The sequence below is a fragment of the Harpia harpyja genome, chromosome 4 (genome assembly GCF_026419915.1).
Source record: "Harpia harpyja isolate bHarHar1 chromosome 4, bHarHar1 primary haplotype, whole genome shotgun sequence".
Taxonomy (NCBI): Eukaryota; Metazoa; Chordata; class Aves; order Accipitriformes; family Accipitridae; genus Harpia; species Harpia harpyja.
This window is the reverse complement of record NC_068943.1, coordinates 7,013,327-7,036,759: the sequence shown is the minus strand read 5'-3', so window position 1 is coordinate 7,036,759 and position 23,433 is coordinate 7,013,327. Positions and strand designations below refer to the sequence as shown.

The window sequence follows — 23,433 nt, the reverse complement described above, 5'->3', positions numbered from 1 at the left end:
CTCTTTCCGCTCCTGCCCACCCGCTCGCCTGTCCCGCGGCCGCTTGTAACCCGGGGGGGGGTGTCACGTGAGGAGGAGGAGGCGGCGGCGCGAACCGGGGGGGGGCGGCGGGCGGGAAGAGAGGGCAGCGGCGGCGGCCGCCGCCGGCGGCGGTGGTTCCCGAGGATGAGGTGGCGGCTGCTGTGGCTCCTGTGCGCCGCCGGCTGGTGGGGCGCCGGGGGCAAGACGCTGCGGGGCGGCTTCGCCAGCGCCTCGGCCCGGCTGGAGCCCTGGCGGCCCGTGGCGCGGTTCCAGTTCTACGGTGGGTGCCTGAGGCGGGGGGAAAGAAGAGGAAGGGAGGGAGGGAGGGAGGGAGCGAACCCCGCGGCCCGGCCGCGTCCGCCGTCCTGAAACGGGGCGGGGGGGGGGGGTCGGAGCCGTTGGCGCGCGTCAGAGCGGCGCGCGGGGCAGCCGTTAGGGCGGCGGCCTGAGGGGCCGGGGCGGCGGGAAGCTCGGCCAGAAGCGGGACCCCGCCGGAGCGAGTCGGGGCTGCGCCGGGGCGGTGGGAGGAGGAGGAGGAGGAGTCGGTAGCAGCCCCTCGGACTCGCGGAACGGCCTCGGGGTTCGGCAGAGAACGGAGAAGTGGCGCGGCGGGTGCTGTGCCTGCCTGCGTGTGCCACAGCCTGACGTGGCGGGAGCGGCGGGGAGAGCCGGAGGCGTTTTGACTTGGACACGCGTCCCTCCTTCCCCCCGGGATCTCCCACCGCACGGGAGCGTTGCTTAACGTTGCACGTGTCTGTTGCGCGGCCCCGGGTGGTTTTAGTGTCACCGTGCGTCGGAATGTACGCTCTCACCGGGTTGTTCCCGATGGCTTTTCTTTCCCGCCTTATTAACTCCTTGGCGGTAATAATTCCTGACAGTTAAGAGGCCTAGTAATAGGCTAGAAACCTGTTAGAATGGTCGCTGCAGAAATACAGGTTGCAAACGACTCTCCTTGCTGCAGAAGTTTTACTTTGCAAAACCAGATATATGCAAGCGCTGCTGGTCGGCATGCTTTTCCTATATACTCTCCCTACATGCTCAGCATTTCGGAAGCTTAGACCGTTTTCTTTCCCAGGTATCTTCATGGCAGAAGACTTCTGTGGCATGCGTAAAAAAGGCAGCCATGAAGATAATACTTACACAGGCTTCTTCCCAGACTGGAGGAGCAGTGTGAGAGAAAACCAAAAATGTTTGCAAGAAAAAAAATCTAGTGGGATGAAGAAAAATGTGACATAAGCCAAGAAGAGTTAGAATGTGACCTTCTAGTGCTGAATGAGAGGTGATAGATAGGGTGGGGATAGCTCGTGGAGTGACTTGAAAGCAGTTAATTATTAGTGTCCTGGAAGATAATTGTAGAAGCGCTCTGAATAGATCTAAAGGGGGGAAAAAGTGCACTGCTTAAATCTGAGAAAAGAACATTAAGCTTCAAGATGAGTGGTTTAGGTGTGCTGATAGAATTTATTCTACAAGTCGGTGTTGCATATTTCCTTAGAAATATTCCTCTTTGTGCATGAATACCCAAAACTATATGTATTTTGGGTCTTAGCAAAGCTATATGGGCTTTTTTTTAGAACCTTCTGTTATTTTTTCAAAATATTTTGTTAGCAACTTGGGTAAACTATAGTCCATATAACATTTTACAGATGCCAGGAGATCACTTTTTGAGGTTTTATTGCAGGACCACTATCTCGCAGCTGGCTCCGAACAGGCAAGCCTTCCTGGCAGAGCCTTATGTGAAGTGGTAGTAGTCTATTGACTCACATCCAGCTGGTGCCTAGGTTAGGTGGGAAAGAAGATTGCTCTGACAGTATAAAAAACATACAAAGCTTGCTTAAATTCGAATGAGTTTGTTGTACTCTTGCAGTACTAATTGATTTTTTTCTTCTCCATTAAATCCTATGTTTTAATTTAGGATACTGTTACTTAAAGAAGTCCGTGGCAATATATAATGAAAGAATTTATCAAAATAATTATCTGGGTAGAATTACCCAGACAAGATAAATTGTGTCAAATGAGCTAGTTCTAAAATGGCTAAAGTATTTCTCTATGTCAAGATGCAGCCTATAGGTAGACTGACACATTAGAGAACACTTCTGAAAAGTTTGATTTTCTTTGTATCGTTTGACGTCTGTCATCTATAATTAACTATTTTAGCTCTAATCCGTCCATAACATGAAGGTCCATTTACATAAGTTCTTCTGGTATTAAACTCAAGAGCTACCCTATGATGCTCATAATCATGCTACAAAGGTCATAAAATACTAGACTTTGAACCAGTTATTGAGACTGATTGAGGCACTGTCTGCAATTGAGCTTGAGAAAATAAAATTTGGGGTGGGAGGAAGGACAAAAAAAGGTTATCTGGAAGTTTGTTTAAAAAAAAAAAAAAAGAGGGGGGAGGGAAGGCTGTTTGTGGTAGAGGTGGTTAATGGCATTTGGATTATGGTGAAGGTTTAAGTACTATCACAGAGAATCGTGCATGCAGTATTGTGTTAATGAGATGTCTAGAAATTGTTTCTGAAAGAGTGTAAAGACTTTTATGGGAAGTAGGAGTAGAAGTTTAAGAAATAAAGGGAAGCTTTAGTGCTGCTACTTATAAAAAAAATCTATGCCGTGCTAGCTTTTTGTTTGTAACTGATGTCAAGGCAGAGTAGTTGATTTTATTTTTTAAATATCAAGGTGACCATGCTGTTCTGTGTGTCAGAATCAAGAACGTAGCAGTAGCTGTGACAAAAGCAGCTAGACTTCACCTGTTTCAAGCACAGGAATGGCAGAAGCTGCAGAACAGTATCCAAGATCACAGCTGTACAGAGAAGTTCTCTAAAGCTCAGCTGACAAGTAAGTTGCTACTTCTTTCCCTCCTTACAAATTAAGTTATCTGTGTATTTAGAACCCTGTTATCTGTGTATTTAGAATATTTCAGTGAATTTGGACTTTGCATCAACTTAAGTAAAAGCAGGACTTTGGCCTTCTGTAATGAAAAATTATTACAAGGAAATAAAATTGCTTTGTTTGCATCACTTCAGAAGACTTTGTTTGCAAGTTGTGATTTAGTATGCTGCTGGAAAATGAACAATCCTTGACAAATAATAACTTTAATGCTAACAGCCAAACTTTATGACCAGTTCTACTCTTGTGCTCTCACTTCTACACAGCTCAGAAAGGGTACATGTTTGGCTGAAGTTTTCATTTACTCATTCAGTACAGAGATTTTCTCTAACTCTGCTTGGAGTAAAAGTCCTTCTTTTTTTTTTTTTTTTTTTTAATCTCACACTTTTCCAGAAAAAAGATCATGTTGAGTATTTGAAAGAATTTGCAAAGAATACCATTGTAATATGAAACTGAAGAACTTGAGAATCTAAATGTTTGGGACAGTCAAATGTACAGTTTGAATTGTGACATTTATTGCAGTGGAGTGAAAAAAATTAGAGGCAAACTGATGGAGTCTGCTGCAGTTACCTCTAAACTTCTGAAGTGAATGCTTGTGGGGTGGGAGTATGTAGCCCAAGTACACAGTAGAAGGGTAATTTTGTACCTGCAAAGCTTTTTTCTCTGTTCTTTTTTTTTCTTTCACAACCTCATAATCATTAGTTTTTTAAGGTCATCTGCGAAAATTAATCTGGGTTATGCTGCCTTACTTTATAGCTTGCCTGTATTATCATTTAATGTTCTTTCATGCTTTAATTTTGTAATTTGGTATTCATCAGTGAATCTCACATTCAAATATTTTTCATATTTGAGCTGAGAATTATACCAGTACAGAATATGTAGGTTATCTTGTTGTCTTTTGTTTATGAAGGAACATTTGTCATTTGTCAGGAGGCTCCTGTTCTCCAGTTCCATGGAAATGGCATTTTTCAAAGATGAGAAAACAAAAATAAAATTATATTTTCGTTTTCATGAAAGCACAAACCTGTCACACGTCGATGTACAAAACATGTTAGAAAATTTTTAGTGTGGTATCAAAGATGAGCTAATCAGGTTAAAGCTTAACTTGAGTATGCATCTAAATGTAAAAGAACAGTAAAACACTGAAGCATTCAGTTATGTAACTGGAAGACAAACATACTGAAATAATCATTTTTGCGCCATTTATTGATCGTAATACTACAAAACCTACTTAAAGCATAGATTTTCCTTTAAGAAATTAATATTAGAAACTTCATTCAAATATATCTTAAGTGAATACAGCTTCTTTTTTAAGTACATTTCCTCTGTGCAGCCAGGATCCCTAGAGTAACAAATTGATCTGCTGGAACACTGTCATAACGAAATCTTACACAGATGTCACTTCTAAGGACGTAGTTCCCTTATACTTGATCTGAGCTGAACGTTAAGTGCTGCTGAAATGACTAGCAGTTGGCCCATCACTCCTGTCTGTCTCAGCAGTGTACTTGCTGTTTTCTACTGCATTTAGGAATCATGTGACCACAGGGTGAGTTGGATCTGTTTGCTGATCTTGGGCAAAATCAATTACATTTTTGTTTTATCTTCATTTCCTGTGAGTTAGCTTGCAGATTTGATGGAAAACCGATTAAACATGCTCCATGTGATCCTTCGTCTTGATGCAAATAACACTGTGTCAGAACTCAGCTGAGAGTCGAGACGGAGAATAAAGCCAACCCTCCCAGCTGCAGTTTGCCTTTCATTTGGATGAAGTACTATATGAAATCCTAAATTTGTGTCTTTAAAAATCTTAGGGTTTTTGAACGGAGCTGTTTCACTTTGTATATTTGATTGATAAGATATGTAGCTCCAGAGTGGAATGCGTACTTACCATTACCTACACAAGATGAATTGCCTGTGTTAGAACACTTTTTTTTTTTTTTTTCTGGTTTATGTGTTGTGCAAATTTGTACTTCATGACAATTGCTGCAAAGAAACATATCACACGTTCTTCCTGGATCCTAGTGTTGATCAATTCATGCCTTCAGAGGACAGAAAATAACTTCTTGAAGTTGAAACAAGTTTATTTAAATCACATAAATGTTTTTCACAGGTAGGCTTCAAGTTAGAAATTAGTTCTAAATTCTGTCTACAAAATATTTAGGGATAATGAGTTTGCTAAGGGTTGTTTTGTGTGTACATTTGCAGCTTTTTTAGAAAGGCCTTTGCATAAAAAACTAGCTTGTTTTGTAGATTTTTATGACATTTTTCTCTTCCCTCATCCTTAGCCGTTGTCATCTTAAACTATTAAGGTGAATTAATCTTCAGCCCAGTCATTATATTGTTATTTCGTCTCCAGAGATGGCTTTCATTCATGGTTGAGCTGATTAGCACTCGAGTTCAGTAATCAGTATGACAGCACTTACAATTCCTGCAGTTTCACCCAAACATGCAGAGCCACAGATTTCATTTGCAGCATATGTTTATTTTGGAGAGATTGTGCTTTGTTAACAGTTGCTTTTAGGAAAAATAGCAGTAAGATCAGTGACCAGATAAAATGTCTGTCTCTTTCATAGTTGGTTTTAAATGTAATCTGATTTGAAATATACAGTTTTATTAGACAACGGTCTCAGCCCTTAGCTGTCAGTCAAAATTCAGTCTGTTGTGGTTTGGGGAAGATGCTGTAAAATATGCTAAGTTGCACCTTTAAAGCATGCAGACTGTTGTTTACTGAGTTCACATGTGGCTGTTCCTGTTTGGTGCTCTAAATGTCTTTGAAAACAGAGTAGAATAAATTTCACAAAGGTATTTTTCATACTGCAGAAGTATCTGTTGGCTAATACAGAATACCTAGTCCTATCAATACTGTACTAGGGGACAGGAATGTGCTAAGCATAGGAGACACAGTTTGCAGTCACTGGCTTCTGGCAGAAGGGAACCCTCCCAGCAAACCCAAAAGCTGAGAGATGGAATGCAGTGCATCTCCTCACCAACCCTTGCCTGCACCTATTTGAAACAAAAGATGAAGTTGAAAGTCTGGTCTCTGGTGTTATGGCTAGTTTTCAAAACCAAGACTGTTTTGTACTGTATGTAGTTTATAACCTGTATAAGATTATGTGGATTTAAATTTTATCATTCAGAGATGAGTTTTCTAAAAACAAAGTAATCGAGTATTTACTTCTATTTTTGTTTGTTTGTTTTCTTCCAAAGTGACTGTGAACCACACAGAGCAAAATCTGACAGTGTCCCAGATTCCTTATCCGGAAACATGGTATGTGTTTTATGTAGACAAGTTTACCTGCGAGGAGAATTATTCTGAATCCGAGGATATTCAGTTTGAAATGGTCTTACTAAACCCAGATGCAGAAGGGAATCCATTAGATCACTTTAGCGCAGGGGAATCTGGTAAGATATTTTTTCTTAAAATTAGATTTGTAAGTTAAGGATCTGATCACCCAAACAAATCAGTACTTACTATGCTTGGAAAAGTACGGAGAATGGGTAGCAGAGTCTTTTATATTTCATATTCTACTTTTTCATGGAGAGTAAACTTTAATTCATTTTCTGGCATTACATTCCCTTTCTCTAGCCTGACTTTCCAAAACTTGCCTAACTGGAAGGATAGATGCACAAGGAAAGTTAGTGTTAAGATCTTTGCTGATAGGTGATTTTCCCATGTTGAAATTGTAAGCTTCCGCTTGAATGTGAATTTAATCCCTGATTTTAATGAATTCATGAAATTCCTTAGCTGTGTAAAACTTGATTCTGTGCAACACAAATACCTGCACGATAAAATATTTTGCCAGTACAATTTCAGTTCAATGTTTAGGTCTTTCTAAGTATCTTAGTCGCAGGCCGCAGATTAGCTATTTGTCAGTCCTGATTTTATTTTACGTAAGAAATGCAATTTTAAAACTTTCAACGTGCAAAGAAAAACTTCTAGAAGTGACTCAAGACAGCAGCTAAAGAAATGCCTACATATAACTGTATGCTTTGGACAATCCAAACCAACCTAATGTGTGCTTCATTGCAGTGCTTAGCTTTGCTGCTCTGGGAGGCCTCATCAACGTGTCGCTAACCTAGGTCTGTTGTAAGGGAAGAGCCTGATAGGCTTAGTCTGCCATCATGCACAGATTTAACCTACATACCCAGAATGACCCTAATTGCTGTGCTCAGAATCATATGCCCTGCTGTCATTCTTGGTCTCAAGAGGATATAGAGGGAACAAAGGCAGCTCCCTTTTTGAAGGGAAGAAAATATTCACTGAACATTTAGCAGAATCTGTAAGAAAGTAGCACTGTTAATCATCCATTTTTCAACGGTTATAAATTGACTTACCTGTCTCTTTAACTTCTTAACTGTGCTTCTTAATCTCCAAACTTAGCTGGCAGCTTTTATTTGGTGAATTTTGTATCCAGAAGTGAATTCTAGGTTAATTTACTTATTCTTAAAAAGCACTAGTAGCGTTCTTTTGCTAAATCAATGGGCAAAGCAGTATAAGACATCACGTGGCCCTTAAAGTGGTGTACAGACCTCCTAGAGAGGCATCTGGGCTCTATATTAGTTTTGTAGGAAGACTTTGAGCACTTGGAAGCAGAACTCTGACAAGCTTGCATTTTGAGTAAGGAGGTGTGTAAAATGCGTTGGATGCATGTATTTAGATCTAACAAGTAGGAAACGGGGTGAGCTGTACATGCCATGTCTTCCACAGTTGCAGAGGAACACCTCTGTTTATTCAGAATTAAAACCTGCATCGCTGCCATGAATGCTGAAGTTACATGCCTGTGTCTGCTTTCAAAGAACTGAGGAGGATTTAATCTCGCGCCTTTTTTTTTTTTTTCCTAATGCATCTTTGGGGAATAATGTTTGTCATTTTTCCATAGGTGCACAGCTTGGAACATCAGGGTATCAGAGAAAAGGTCCAGCTTCATTTCTTGGTTCTTTCATTCAGGCAACTAAAAACTACATAGTTATAGATGGTTCTAGTTAGGTCATCCTTCACTTTAGTTACTAAAGTTGTGGCCTGACACAGGAGATCTCAAAATTAAATGGACTGTAAGGGAAGTACAGGAAAGAACTTGAGACTGTAACCTTGTAATTAAGATGTTTGCCTTGAGAGAGGAGGAGGCCTGGCTTCTGATCCGTGGCAAGTAATCTTTTATCATTTTATATAGCAGGGTTTTTTTACGTAAGAGATGGTACCGGTGCAATCTAGGATTTCTAAGGGCAGCTGACCAGGTAGACAGCATTTTGAAGATCTTTGAAGTTAGGTATTTCAAATTAAGGTACATATGTTTTATTTTCTCTGTCAACTCTAGGTTACTTGAAAGTCAGGAAACTTGAAAAAGACAGGTTGCAAATTACCCTTCTGGTTTTTTTTATAGTTGTATTTCAGTGCAACTTTCTCTTAAATTGTTTTGGTCTCAAGCCAGTCATCCACAATCTGTCTTTGGTTGGAAGGAGCTTTCCATCCTAAATGTTTAGTGTTTATTAAAAGCTAGTTGATTTTCCTAAAGAGTTTTCCATGTGTACCCACTCATCATGGTGAGAAATAACTTATCTACAGAATCCTTGCCAACTTCAGTGGGTATCTTTTGAAGCAGAAAGATAAAGAGTGAAAGAAAGAGTAAGAGATTGATCTAAAATGCTATTTTTGTTGTTCATAAATCATGCATTTGTATAGGTACACAAGACAAGCAGAGTGACCCTAAATTTGTGTTCTATGAGTCTGTATTACCTTATGGTCTTTTTCTCCCATTTGACTGTAATTATTATTAATTATTAATTTTAGCCACAGAAGTTACCCTACTAGCAATGGTCCAGAACTCATATAGTTCTAATGTTTTTCAACTTAGATATTGAAATGTGTGTAATTGCTATGTTTCTAATCTCTGGGTGGAGCTGGTTGGAAGTTTTTAGCAGAGTTGTTTTGCTGCTGGAGGAAAAACATTGTTCAGAATCTGATTCTGTGGGCACCACTTGGTTTCAAGGAGGGTTGGAGAAGGAAAACATAAGTTTTCTGTGAGAAATGTCTGTTTACCCATTTTTGCATATAGCTCACTGGCTTTGACCCTTTGGGAGCTCATATGATGGGTTCCAAAGCTTCCGGACAACAGAAGAGATTTCTAGGATGCAGGTCTTCAGGGAAGCATTTTACCAGACTCCTACCAGACTGAAAATTAGAGTACTTCTGTTTTGTAAATAACTTCAAATACTTTTGGCATTTTTTCAGATTGGTGCAAAAAAATCCACTCTATGAACTTACTGTTCTCTGTGCTATTTTTCTTTCCATTTTTCTTTATCTAAAAGTTTTCGGTCTTGGTCAACTGTGCTTCTTAGTCTAACTACTTTATGTGGAGGAAGAGTGACACCTAGTGGTTAAATAGATTCAACAGAAGTCTGTTTGGGGTTTCTCTCAGGTTGTGCCTTTAAAAATTGAAGCCAAAAAGAAGAGCTAAAAATAAGTCCTTTAATATGTTTCTGACCGATCAAATGGGCTACAATTATTTTCTGTTTATGAATAAACTGTATGCCACTTTATACTATTTCACTAGTTGCTACATAGCTATTTGTACTTGAACAGAATCTCTCCTACACTCAGAAAAGGTATTGTTGAATAAGAAATGCTTTGTCAGATCAAATAATAATCAGCTCTGAAAAAATTCACTGACTTTCTTGGATAAGATAGGCTAGGATTTACTCATTTTATCTGTACTACCACTTTTGGGTGACAGTTACTAAGTATTTCCCAGTGATTATATATAAAAAACCCGTGTTTTGTTTTAGTTATTTACTGCTAGTGGCAACTTTTTTTTTTTTTTATAAAAACTAAGCTGTATTTTTTTTTTTCACAGGATTACATGAATTCTTTTTCCTGCTTGTCCTAGCATACTTCGTAACTGCTTGCATATATGCACAGTCCTTATGGCAAACAATTAAGAAGCGTGGACCTATGCATACTGTATTAAAGGTGTTGACAATTGCATTACTGTTGCAGGCTGGTTCAGCTTTTGCCAACTACCTGCATTTCTCAAGGTATCTTTGCTTATTTTTGCTTTCAGTCTTAAGAGTTGAAGAACATCGTGTTGTAAAGATCAGTACATCATCTTTCCTGTGGTGATTGTGACAAAACATAGGACTGACTTTTTAAAACTACATCATTGCCTAAATGTACTTTTAAGAGAGAACATACAATTAAGGCTCACTCACTTAAAAATAACATCTTTTTATTGTTTCATCAGTTATTCTAAAGATGGAATAGGAGCACCTTTTATGGGAAGTCTGGCAGAATGTGAGTATGCTTGTCTACTGTTTCTTACGTATTCCTACACATTAATCTGCATAATACGTCAGCGAATGCTATTGCTGGACTATATTATGATCTTGGACCATATCGCTGGATTTTTAATATAAAATACTAGAAGTTGTTCTTCTGAAAAACAGGTTTTATTCTGGATGTTTACAATAACTGTATTTAAAGTTACACAATTGTGATATTGTTTAGGATTTTTTAAAGGATTTTCTTGTCTGAAGCTTCCTTCCTACAAACACTTAAATACATGCCTATCACATGAGTAGCTGTTTTAATACATTGAAGGGTTTTGTGGAGTTTGCATTATCTAGAGTAGCAAAGCTTTTTAGGAAACTTAATGACATTTTATGGAGTGGGTTGTTTCACTAGCAGATTTAACATTTATTATAATGAAATAGTAAGTGTTTTACAGCACAAGTGATATGAGTGATGCAAAAAAAATGCTTATGTAAAGAGTTGATGTTAACAAAGCATTTTTCTCCACTCTGTATAGATATTCTGAGTTCTCACTGGAGCTGAATTCCTGTAACATCCCTTCCCAAAATGCACTAATTTACTCCTCCTGGATTCTTCAGGGTTAAACATTGTCGTTGGGGTTTTTTTTCCTCTAGTTCACGTTTGAAGCATTGGGGGGTTCTTTCTAAGCAAATACATTGCCTTTTGATTGGCTTGAAGCACCCCAAGAAAGTAGTACTGTGGTAGTGGGATAGTGTTGGAGAGTAACAGCCTGTATAGAAAAATACTTCTCTTCCTAGAGTTCATTTAGAAGCTTGCAGTTGGAATTAACAGCCTCTTGATGGCACTTGGCACCACAGTAATTGCTTCTTTCTTGTTTTAACCATGTGAGTTAGCAGGTCCTTACAGCCTTTCCAGCAACTGTATTATTAAACTTTCCCTCTCATCTCCTGAAATGAAATTAAATAGAGAACATGAAGGTAGTCATAACTCTTCCCCAGTGAGAAACCCGGTGTTAACTACCCAGCCAGAACTTCAGAGAGAGTAGCTGCATGTTAGATTTTCTGTGTATAAACTGTAGTGAAGAGACCACTTTTACTTGCTTAAAGCAAAGGTTGTTGAGAATAAAATATTTTTTGAATCAATAGCTGAATTTCTTAAATTCAGCTAGGAGAGTTTTCCTTTCCTACTGTTTTTAAAGTTCATGGTTCCCAAAACAGTAACAGACCAGAAGCAATAGAAATGTGGAAATCTTCAGTGTCAATTACAATTCTGAAGAATGGCTGATAGCAAGTAGTATAGTTTGAAGATGGAAGGTGCTACCATTTTTTCCTATATCAGAACAGAAATCCGAGTTAAAAGTAAATGGTAAAATTTCTATTGACTGGCAGTGAGGCCAGAATTTCTTTCTAGAAGCCTGTTCAGATGCTATCCCAAGCAATTATTCTTTTCCTACCACCATTTAGTCTTCACCGTGTATAAAGACCTGACCCTCAGTCTAATTTATTACCTAAGTTAATTGTATAAATCACACCAATAATGCTGGCGCTCAAAAGCATCACAAATAGTGATCTTTTAACTTTTGGTAAGATCAAAATGTGAAAAGTCAGAGAGTATTATTATGCCTGTTGCAACAGCCAAAAAAGATGGATTGTGATGAAATCTGGTATCAGCTTGGTAGCATGTGAGTTTACACTGACCCTGGATATCATGTGATTATTGTAATTTTAGAAATTTCTCTTGACCTTCTTGCTTTCTGGCAAGGTGTGTGAGATGTCAAAGATGAACACCAGTACTGAATTTTTATCTTACACCATTTTGTCTGGGAATCCATTTGAATTGTTGCCATACTGAAGCAGAGCAATATCTATATCGAAGATGTGACTAAGAGATGATGTCTGGCTATAACTTACAGAGCAAGCTATCTTAAGGAGTGACAGAAAATAAAATGCTCTCTAGAACATCCAGATCTGTTCAGTCATTTCTCTAGCTTGGATTTGTGACACTGATTTGGCATGCCTTGGGTTAACATAACAATTTTTTCTAGGGAGTACTATATGTCCATAGCTAGCCTTGTAAAATTTGTATAAAAACAGATGTTTGCTTTTGTGACATAGAAATATTTTTCTTGTACCTGATAGCGTAAGTGAAAATTACAAATAAGGAACAAATTTACTTGAACTTAAATATTAGTCAAGTGGAAAAGAAAGCATTGTTGTGTGTAGTGCCCAATCTCTAGTTTCTGAACCAAATTCACAATTTACATAATATAAGAATCATTTTTTTCTTGTACATCTCTGCCACACCACTACAATGAGACAGTTTACTCTCAAGTCCAAGCACCAACTTAAAAATAGTTCGATAAGTTTCAGTCAAAAACTTATCAGGTCTAAAGCTAACAGTCACCCAGAAAGAAATCTTCAGTTCTTTCTACAGGCTTTAATATATTCTAGCTTGAAGTCTTCTTTATTCAGGTACAGCTTCAAACACAGGTTTGAGACGCTGATTAAGAATGTAACTTTATGGCGTATGTGTTAATTGTTCCCAAACAGAGAGAAAAAAAATGGACATAGCAAAAATGAGGCAAAGGTAGTTTGCATTTAATAAAATGAAATACAGGCAAGTTGTTGCTCCAAATGAAGTCTGTGTTAGGGTTATTTGTTATATTTTCCCCTTTAAGTATCTGAGAGTGGAATTTGTCCTAAATATTTGTGCTTTCTGTGGCAAGCTACTGCATCCTTAAGACAAAGTGCAATTAATTTAAAGTACAATGCAACTATCTGATTTTTGAACAAAAGTTTTTCATACAAAAGGAAGGAGTGCATTTCATCATTTTTTGTATTTGCAGTGTGATTAACATACATATGATTTTAGTTCTTTAGCGTTTATAAGCCTATTTATGCAGATGGACTCCTGAGCCCAGACTTCTTTGACACAAGAGTGGGATTTGGGAGGATGTGGTGCTGTGCCCGTGTTATTGCAGCACTGCAGCATAACTAGAGGAAAGCTGGTAGTGATCTGTTTGGTCACTGGAAACTACTCAAAATACCCACATTTTGTGGCAAAGCAACCTCAGCTAGTCCAACTATCACCAAAATTATGACTAAAGGTCATACAGAGGCGTAAATGCCCACCCTTCATTTGTAGGTATATCGAACATTTCTCTTTGCTTTAGAAAAAACTGTATTTTTGTTGTGACTATTTATTTTTTCTTTTGTTTTTAATAGTGTGTGACATAGTCTCACAGATACAAATGCTATATTTATTGTTGAGTCTGTGTATGGGTTGGACAATAGGCAGAATGAAGAAATCTCATGGCAGACCTCTTCAGTGGGATTCCACTCCAACATCTACTGGCATTGCTGTAGTAGTTGTTGTTACACAGGTTTGTATTTTATATTCATTCTTGTACTGAAATACACAGCTGCTATTAGGTATGACAGAACCGTGAACCAACTAATTTCAATATTTTATGAGGGAGGGAGTATCAAGACTGGAAAAAAAAAACCCACAGCATAATGTGCACCCAGTATGTCTAATAGGTAACAACACCTTCTCTTTACTTTAACAATTTAAGGTGTAGCTCCACAGTATGTTTTTGTTCAGCAGTAAAACCACTTAAGAAGTTCCCACAGTTTTCCAAACTCCTGGTTGTGCCAATTGTTTGTAGCATTATACTGTAAACCAGATCAGTGGAATGATCTAGATTGGAGGAAAAAAAAAAAAAAAAAAAAAGATGTATTTAAGATATTTCAGCCAGCACAGTCATTTTACTGATCTGATTTATAAGATGGTTCCATAAATAGTTGTAATCAGTACAACTGAGGGGTTGTGAACTACATTATGGGGGGTGACAACAAGTAGCATGAGAGGAGAAACGAGAAAAGCTGTTGTGAGAAAATCTTTCTGTCACCAAAAAAAATTGAAATCCTTGGTCTTCTCCTCTTAGAACCACTCAAATAGGATGTCTAATGCTCTTTTTAATCAATATGAGGGAATTCTTGAAAGGTTCATGTGCAGGATTGGTCTTGCAAATATACAAATGGTCTGACACATAATTTCATTCAAATATTTTCCATTAGTATAAATTAGAAAGTCAAGTAAACCAGTAACTTAAAAGTAAATTGTAATGGAGATCATCCAACCCTGGTGGTGCCTTTTGTAAACAAATTTTTTTAAATCACACCATAAAGACAAGAGAATCTGAAAGCCATTGAGAAAGAGAAGAGCAGGGAGAAACTGGAGACAGTAATGAGGAAGAGATTATACTGAAGATTTTGTGGCATTTGAGTAGTATCTGTAATTAGTGCTGCTTCCAAACTAAATAAGTGGACTGCTCAAACATTAAGAGTAGCTGGGAGCTGACATTTCTTGCTAATTAAGAATATAAACCAAAGGCTATTAAGGTCAATGGGACTGTTGAAATTCAAAGATAGGTTCATTCCACCTTACTTCGACACCCGTCTAGCACCAGAAATTTTACATGCTGGTAGTAAAGACGACTTCTAAACTATTAATTTTATTCATGCCTCTGCACTTGTACATACATGTGGGTGTGTTAGTACTCTGTCACTTGAGACTGGAAGGTTTTTTGTTGTTGTTTCCTTTTTACTATACATAGAAAGGACACTCAGTGTCATCAGCTTGATCTTTTTTTGGTTGTTACTTGTAAAAATCAGGGTAGGTATCATACATATATGCTACTTCCCCCGGTACTGGTCCATTACACATTTGTGTTAGCTCTTTGAGCACCACTGGAGCATTGGCACAAGGTTGGCTATCACTTTTCACCATGAAGGCACAGCTCTACCACATCTCTCCTCCTGGTAACGTTGGGAATGTCAGGTTTGGCAGGAGTCTTGTAGGAACAGAATATGAATATCAGAGTATGTCATTGCCTGGTGGTTTTGCACCCCCATCTCAGTGTCTATTGTCTCCAGCAAAAGTTCCCTGGCACCAAGAGTATCCTTGCCGCTTCTGGAGAGGATGTTTTCCATCTCATGGTTCAGTGCATACAAACTATACCTACTGCCAGATTTCTCCTCCTTAGTACAGAATGCGGCTGTTGCGGTCTCGATACTGATCCCCTGAGCTCATTGCCTCTGTTAAAGGTGGTAAGCTCAAGACTTCATTCTCTAGATTGGTCTGTTGTTCACTGGTCTGTCTAGATTGACATGGCTGTTGGACCTGCTGTAACAGGGCAATCAATGATCACTTTTAATGATTAAAAATCTACAATAACCTCCTTTCTGTCCTGCTCTTTTCCAGAGATTCTTATGGGAGAGCCAGCTTCCTCCCATGCCAGAGGTTGGACAGACTTATGTGGATAACAGAGATGTTCTGAGGACTTGCTGTGGAGGGTGCTGGAAACCACATGAATTACCCTAACACAGCAGATAGATATTGAACCATGTTAGTTTTATCGACATTCTATACTACCTGTCCCCATCTCGTCTTCAGGGAAGTCAAGCAAGTGGACAGCCTGGGAAAATACGTTATTCTTCAACTTAACTGCAATTTTGACTGGCAAACTATCTGACCCTGCTTGCCTGCTACTATTTCAAATTACTCAGCAATTTTTCAGGGGTTTTTCTCCTCTTTGTACTGATGCTATGGATTCTTTCTTTTTGTTCTTTCAGAAACACCAGCAATTTCCCGGGCTCTGTTTACAGGTTACCATCAGTGTAGGGTGGACACAGCCTTCTAGTCAGCAAATCTCTTGTTGTCTCTGCGGCTGCAAAGAGGTAGCATCTCAAAGGGTGGACAAGTCTGCGATTCAGCGTCTCCCTTTGCCTTAACTTGTTCTTTATTTCAGCCTCAGAACAAAAGATTCCCAGGCTGCTCTGTATTCATTAAAGATTCTGCTCTCTGCTGCTGAGACACAAACCTTGTTCAAAACTTTATTGATGGCAGGCCTTTCCCATCACCCAGACCTGAGCAGTTTCAGCTTTCAGGGCTGATTGGAGTAGAGGCAATGATTCTGGAAAGATAGCTGATCACTTTGAACCTGATGAAAATGACATAGAATCTTACTGCATTAGATGTCACACTTCGCAGGGGTTCTTAGGTACACCCCAACGGTGTGCTCAGAATGAGCTCTACCTCTGACCTTAGATCTCAACCATTTTTTACTGTACTGGCATTGCATGACATCAGATACCCAAGTACTAGATATGTTTAGAAGCAGCCAGTTAATCCACTTTGCCTTGCTGCTACTTCTGATTTCCCTTTTGCTTCCCTCTTCCCCTTGCCTCTCAGAGATGATCTGTCCCATGAGAACCTGCCTTCACTGGAGATTGATATGTTATCTTGGCTTGCCATAAAGTCAGTGTTGGCATAGCGAAGGGGAGGAGGGGTTCTACCATAATTGTTTCCTCATGACAAAAAAGAAGAGTGTCTGGTTCTTCATTGTATGGATGTGGAGGTTCAACTTGTATATCTGGAACATCAGGATGATGTCCGTGGCAAACATTCTTCTAGCATTTGAAGAGGAAGACCAGTACTGGACAGTGGTTGGTGTCCACTGTGAACCAAGGTAGGACAGAAGTATGTGCAGGTGAAGTCAGGCATTTTGAACAGTGTATTGTGTAAAAAAGGAGATGGTCATTCTCCTTTAATTTATGAAGAAGCAGTTGTGACTTAGTGTTGGACATAGCTAGTGCGAGTCAGCTCTTCAGCTACCTAGCTCATCCAGTTCTTTGTCTACAGCCTAAGCAGAGTTGTTGTTCTGGATAACAGCTAGAATTCCCCCGCTGACTTCTTCTCAGAGTTCAAACATAGTTCTGCTCACTGCCAACAAAAAAATGTCTCCGATATCCACTTCAGCAGGTTGGTGTTCCTGATATTGCAGCTAAGTGAGCTGACATATGGCTTTCTGTGGTCAAGGTAAAGGACTTCAGGGCTTATTGACCTTAATTTCTCAGGCATAGCCAGCCAAAGAAATTCTGACTTCAAGATCGTGCTTGTCTGTGGAAACTCTTCCTTCATTGAGAACAGATTGCCTAATCCATTGTAACCTAGAAACACTCCATAGCACAGATTTCTCTTTTATAGAATCCTGCTTTTCTCTGGTGAGTGAGAACAGTCCCAGCTCACAGGAAGAGCAATGACACATGTTCATCTTGTCCGAGTTTCCAGTGTGTTGCACTGATAGTTCCATCTCTGCCTCTAATGCCTCTGCCTTCTGCTTATTTTGGAATAATCTAATGAAACTGAAGGAAGCTGGAATTCTGTGATCTTACATTGCTGTCACTACACACAGTCTTTGATCAACTTTTTCCTGTGTTGTTTACACAGCTTACACTCTTTAAAGGGCTAGTCCAGAGCATACTGTGCTGTCAGACACTATTTTCCCATGAGGATTTGGACTTTGTTCTCATAATTCCTTTACTCCAGCTCTTTGTCATCTTCTCATGAAAGTGGCTTCCTTCATTGCTGTTACTATTGGTGTAGGTTAAGGAAAATTCAAACTCTCATGAGTTCTGTTCTTTAAGGTTACGCTATCCCTGGGATCTACCTAAAGTTTCTTCTTAAAGCAATATTACAGTTTCATCTTCATCAGCCTGTATTTCTTCCCCCCAGATGCGTGATTTAGTCAGGAAGATTCCTGAGGTGGAATAGGAGGTGGTTGGGTTTTTTATTTTCTCAGACAGTGTATGTCCAGTCCAGGGAAGTTAAATACTTTTGCTATTCCCAAGTGTAAATATCAAAAGGGAAAATGCTCTGTACAAGACTGCAGTGATTCTGTAACTGGTAGAACCCTTGTTTGTTGTGTGAGCATGTTTTACCTGGACTGAAGTAACTTCTGTGATAGGAATTTATCAATTTCATTCCAAAACTAGTGCTGTAGACACAACTTTACCAAACACTGTGCTGTAGCTCAGGGTTTCAGGACCCTTTTAGCCTTTTTTCAGTCTTACTCCTTGACAGAATTCTCAGTCAAGTAATTTGATCATTTGAAGATGTTTGCTTGGAGTTACTCAGAGTGTTATGGTGGGAACATTTGAAGCCAGTTGTTCAGATTGTTTACTAGTAATCAGTGATGTTCAAGACGTGCATGCTTCACGTCTGTCCCTCTCCCATCCTTCCATTTTCCATCCAGGTAGTTGAGGAGTGACTGAAATGACACCAGTCGTGCTTGCTGTGTCATGGCCTAGGTAAGGGAGGGCAAAAGAGCAAGAGTACTCTCTGTGGATATTCTAAGCGAAGATGATACTGTCTTGACTGATGAGACTCAAGGACACCCATCTTTGGAAGACACAGGTGGATTACACTTTTTTTTTTTAAAGTTAATATCCATAACCTTTTTGTCTTTATGTAGTTAATGTAGTGAGAGAGCCTTTGAATGTGTTCAGAAAGGAATCTGACTAATTTAGATTTCTAAATTGAGGCATACAATGTCTGCTTCTGAAGGCCTTCAGAGCTACCTCACTCATATAATCAAATTTGCCTACCTTTCTTCAGAAAGCCTGCTTCATTAGACATCTGAAGCCTAAGTGCAAGTTAGATGTGTGCAGTAGGTGGACTGGATTCCAGTGTATATTCAAGTCTTAAAATGCCATTTAGCTGCTACATGATGCTGGGGGAGTCTAAACCTCACGGGTATTCTAATTTATAACGTTAACATTCCCAAAGTCTTAAAAAGGTACTCTTCAGCAAGATCCATTTTTTATGCAACAAGTAGGCGCCTGCCTTCTACCCAACTAAGATTCACAAACTAGACACTTAGTCTGTTTTTCCTTGGAGAATCCATCAATATTCTTTCTCACAGTGCTCCTACAAAATTGGATTCTGCAGTAAATGGATACAGTGCTGAGAGCTACGGAGGATTACTATCTTTATCTGTTGGCTAGAGCATTTGTCCAGATGTTGGAACGGCATTTGGAACCTGTCATGCTCCCTTTCCTAGACCCTAGGAGGTTTCTGAGCCAGTTGCTTGCAGAGTCAGGCTCGCTCGCAGTTTCTGACCTAGCTGATGTTGAATTCTTTTCTCCACAATGGCACAGCTTCAATAGAAGAGGTGGAGAGTGGCCCACCCAAGAACAGCCTATAGCCTGGCAGTTGCGGCACTCTCCAAGGAGGTGGGAGATGTGAGTTGGATATCCTTTAGGCAAAGAAGGGAATTGTGGGAGATCCAAGTTCAACCTGGGTGAATGCTTGAGCCTTTAGGCTATTGTATAAAAGGGGCAGCAGCACCACCCTCTTACTTCCCCATCTTTGAAAAGAAAAGTGAATCCTGTTAGGATTTTGAAAGAAAAGGCGTAGTCGGCTGCCTTTGAAACAAGCTTTACAGGTTGTGGATCCCAAGTGGAAGGAGACACCTCCCTGTAGCTCTGTGGAATCATTTCAGTGGGCTTCCTGCTGAGCAGGCCGACTGTTTAACTAGATGATTATTTTGGATCTTATGCTAAGGTGGCACATTCCTTCTATCCAAATTAGGGGAAACTTTAACTTGTCTAACTTTCTAAAAGTTACGGAATGCAAGAAGTGAGACTCTGTTCCTGCTAGTTGCACTTGGAGTAATAGGTAGTGCCAAAAGGCAGTTTGGGCTAGGGTTTTTTGTGTAACATGGTGGTCTCCAATAAGCAGAGTGGAGCATGACCAGTTGTGCGGATAATTTAATCTGTGATGGGAAGATTAGTTGAGGTTTAGTGTAACCTTGTTTACTCTAAATGTACTTTGCTGTTGTTGTTCTTTTCCAGAGCTTTTTATTAATTTGGGAGCAGTTTGAAGATACAAATCACCACAGCTACCATTCACACCATGGCTTAGCAAGCGGACTGCTTATTGGCCTCAGAGTTTGCCTAGCTTTGTCACTGGCTGCTGGTCTTTACCAGATCATCACAGTGGAGAGAAGCACGCTGAAAAGGGAGTTCTATATCACCTTTGCCAAAGTATGGGTTACATCAGGGAAACTGATCCCTTCTGCTATAAACAGAATTGTGGCATGCAGTTGACTGAAGCACTAAACTCTTTTCCTCCATAAGAAAGTTAATGTTTGAGTGTCTGATTTGATTAAATTGCACCCTGTCGTCATACTCTGAGTAGTCATTTTAATTTGACAAGGAGCATAGAGCTTTTTTTAAACAGAAATCCCACCTTTCATTGTGTGGTTTTCATTCTGTTGATTGAAAATTAAACAATGGGTTCATAAAATAGACAGAAATGTAAATGCAGTTCCTCTAACTGTCATCTCTTTCTTCTAAGCTGGCATGTAGTCATTTTATAACTTATACTCATCTTCTCTTTCAGGCCTGCATTCTCTGGTTTTTGTGCCACCCATGTCTTGCAACCATTGCTGTAATATTCAGAGAATATCAAAGAGAAAAGGTATGTACAGGCAAGATAAAAGAGATGGAATTTGAATAGTAGTTGTTCTTCATGTTCAGTGTTTGTTAGCAAACTCATGCTCTTAGGCTGTTAATCTTATGACCCCAAAGCAACTTGAAAAGTCTTAGTCACACAGCTCTCATTGATGCTAATGTGAGTCATATTTTACAAAGGCATACAGGGTTTGAATCATCTACGGGTAATCATTTCTAGGTTAAGGGAGGGAGAGGGGGAGATTGTTAAGTCAAAGGAAAATGGGGGGGGTGTTTTGTTTTATTGTTTGCTTGTTTGTTTTTTAATTAAAAACACCTTGGGGATTCTTTTAACAAAGCTAGTAGAAAGATAAATCAGTGGATTTTTTTTGTTGTTGTTTGCTTTTTAGTCTTCATCCTTTAAAAGCTTTATGTGGCTAAATAGGTCAGGAACCTGTAGCTGAACTGTATTCTTTAGATTAAGAAATCGGTCCAAATATGTAGTTTGGTTTGTAAGCTCTAAACAGTTAAAAACAAAGGTGGACTTACTTGGTTTCTCGATTGCTTAAACATATTAGGAACTAGAGAACTAGTGTGTGGAGCCTGCCATGTTCAGATAAAGTGCACTACTATTCTCAGGTGATTGACTACCTCATTCCAGGGTAGAGTTTGCTTCTTTTCTCTATGGTTATAACTGTCTGTGCATTTGTATGCAAATATTTTTGGAAATTTAGTTTTTATTTGTGTAGAGGATATGTACGGGGAAGAAAAAGGTTCCACTAAAAATATGTAGTAAATGAAATACTACATTTGATTTAAAAAAAGAAAAGAAAAGAAATCTAGGGAGAAAAAAGACTTCTCTGGAGCTACTAACGAAGAGACTTTTTGTTGTTGCTTGATGAAAACATCATCACGGCAGGAGGACAACCTCTAGAGATGGGATCAGTAAAGGAAATTTTTGCAATATTTTGAGATTTTGAGCTTACTGAAGGGAGAGTACAGTTGCTCTGCTCTTGCATTTGAGCAAGTTTAACCATTGTGCGCCACTGCAGTTCCTACATTATGAAAATTTAGCTGTGTTTCCTTCTTTAAATGCACTTCAATAGAATAAAGAAATGCGTGATCAATAAATACCGTATTTATTTAAGAAAAACATGTATTTTAAAGGACTCTCTGTACATGAACTTAGGCTTTTGCTTTCTCAGAAACAGTAGTTACCTTTATACATTTGATAAATACTGCCTTACAAATCTTTTGCAGATGAAGAGACTTGCACTGAAAAGAGGTCTGGCTAAGTGAGGCTGATTAATTGCTATCCTCACAGCTCCATGAGTGTGCTAGTGCAAAGTGTTTCCAGGCTTTTTTTTTCCACTCGTGTTTGTTGTATGAACTGAATATCTAAACATCACCTCTGCTTGTGAAACTGCATGGGTGGTGAATTGCAAGTCTGAAATTCCCCAGAACAGAGACTGCCAGAAGGGTTATGTGACTTGCCCAGGGCTATCTACTGATTTAAAAACACCCAGGTGTGAGAGTCTGAATCCTGGACTTGAGATTCATGTTCAAATCTTTTGTAACTGCAGCAGTATTAAAAGGTTTTTTCACTTGCTTTTTCCTTTTCTCTCTTTTTTTTGTCTCTAGATTATTACCATAGGTGTTATCCTCTGTCAGTGCATCTCCATGGTTATCCTCTACAGACTTTTTCTATCTCATAGTCTATATTGGGAAGTATCTTCACTGTCATCAGTGACATTGCCACTAACAGTATCCTCTGGACATAAAAGTCGACATCACTTCTGAGATATTTAGGAAGAATACGTTATGTAATAAATGTGCAATAATGACTTAAATATACAGGTATTTTTGTCATAGGTATGTGATACATTGGTTTCACTGGAAAACGGAGTGATAATATAAGAGCACTTCACAGAAGTTTGGTCTGACAAGGTCCCTAGATTAGTCTGTTAGAAGTATTGTGGAGTGGAAAAATCCATCTTTTGAATAATTTTATAAATACTGTTTATGTCTAGTATGTGGTGCTGAGCTGTATCACGGAAAAGTACAATGAATCTTTTCTCTCCCATTCACAGACACAAAAAAAAGTCCTTACTTTATATCAATAAATACTAGGTTTGAAGGTGTTATAAAATGCAGTTCTTAAAACATCTACAAGCTCAAACAAGCCTGAAATAGGCCAGTTGTGAAATTGGTGTGATGTGTAACGATGAGTACAAGTTCTTTTATTTTCATGCTTTAGAGAAAATGCATTTTATGTATAAGCATAAAAGAAGGGGAAACAAAAGAGGGAGAGTCCTCTAGAAAATACATGTAAAATGTTCACAACTGACTGCAAGAAACTTTCCTATATTATTGGTGTAAAAGAAAAGCCTTTTTTGCAACTAATGTTCATACTGGTTAAAATTTTAATGGGAATGAAAATAGGGTTTGTATCTGCCTTTTTTTTTTTTTTAATAGATGTAACTAAAAATTTCATCCAGTAATGAGGGTCTAAACAGTATTTAAGACTTATAAGACATAGCAACATAAAGGTAATTAAAACAGCAGGCTTGCATCTTTTAAAGGGGAAAAAAAAAAGGCAAAGAAAATGGAATGGGTGATGTGGTACTAGAATTTTAATCCTGATATAATTCATTTCTGTTACATTGAGGATTCAATCATAATTAAGCCATATACACAGATTAAATTAACAGAAGCATTTCAAATAAATGTTGGTTTCAGTCATCAACTACCCATGAATTCCTGCCCAAGGATACTTAATCAGGATTAAATTTTCTATGAATAATTGAAAAACAAAATACTCACTGGATTTGTTATAATCCATGTTGGCACTGGGTTCTAAGTAGTTGCCATCTTCCATCCATTGTAATAAAGCCATACTACTTTGTGATGCCCTAGCATTCAGAAAGCCAGTGTAAATATATACTTTATTGAAGTGCC

The 23,433-nt window shown here is 38.9% G+C and overlaps 1 protein-coding gene across 1 annotated transcript; it reads left to right on the top strand.

Annotated features, from left to right (window-relative positions):
- Nucleotides 1-119: 119 nt before the first annotated feature.
- Nucleotides 120-22,943, top strand: GPR180 (G protein-coupled receptor 180). Its single transcript, XM_052785778.1, has 9 exons — nucleotides 120-301; nucleotides 2,701-2,859; nucleotides 6,118-6,312; nucleotides 9,762-9,942; nucleotides 10,149-10,198; nucleotides 13,402-13,559; nucleotides 19,876-20,067; nucleotides 20,426-20,503; nucleotides 22,117-22,943. The coding sequence occupies exons 1-9, from the start codon at nucleotides 166-168 to the stop codon at nucleotides 22,273-22,275; spliced, it is 1,308 nt and encodes a 435-aa protein (XP_052641738.1). The 5' UTR covers nucleotides 120-165; the 3' UTR covers nucleotides 22,276-22,943.
- Nucleotides 22,944-23,433: the final 490 nt, after the last annotated feature.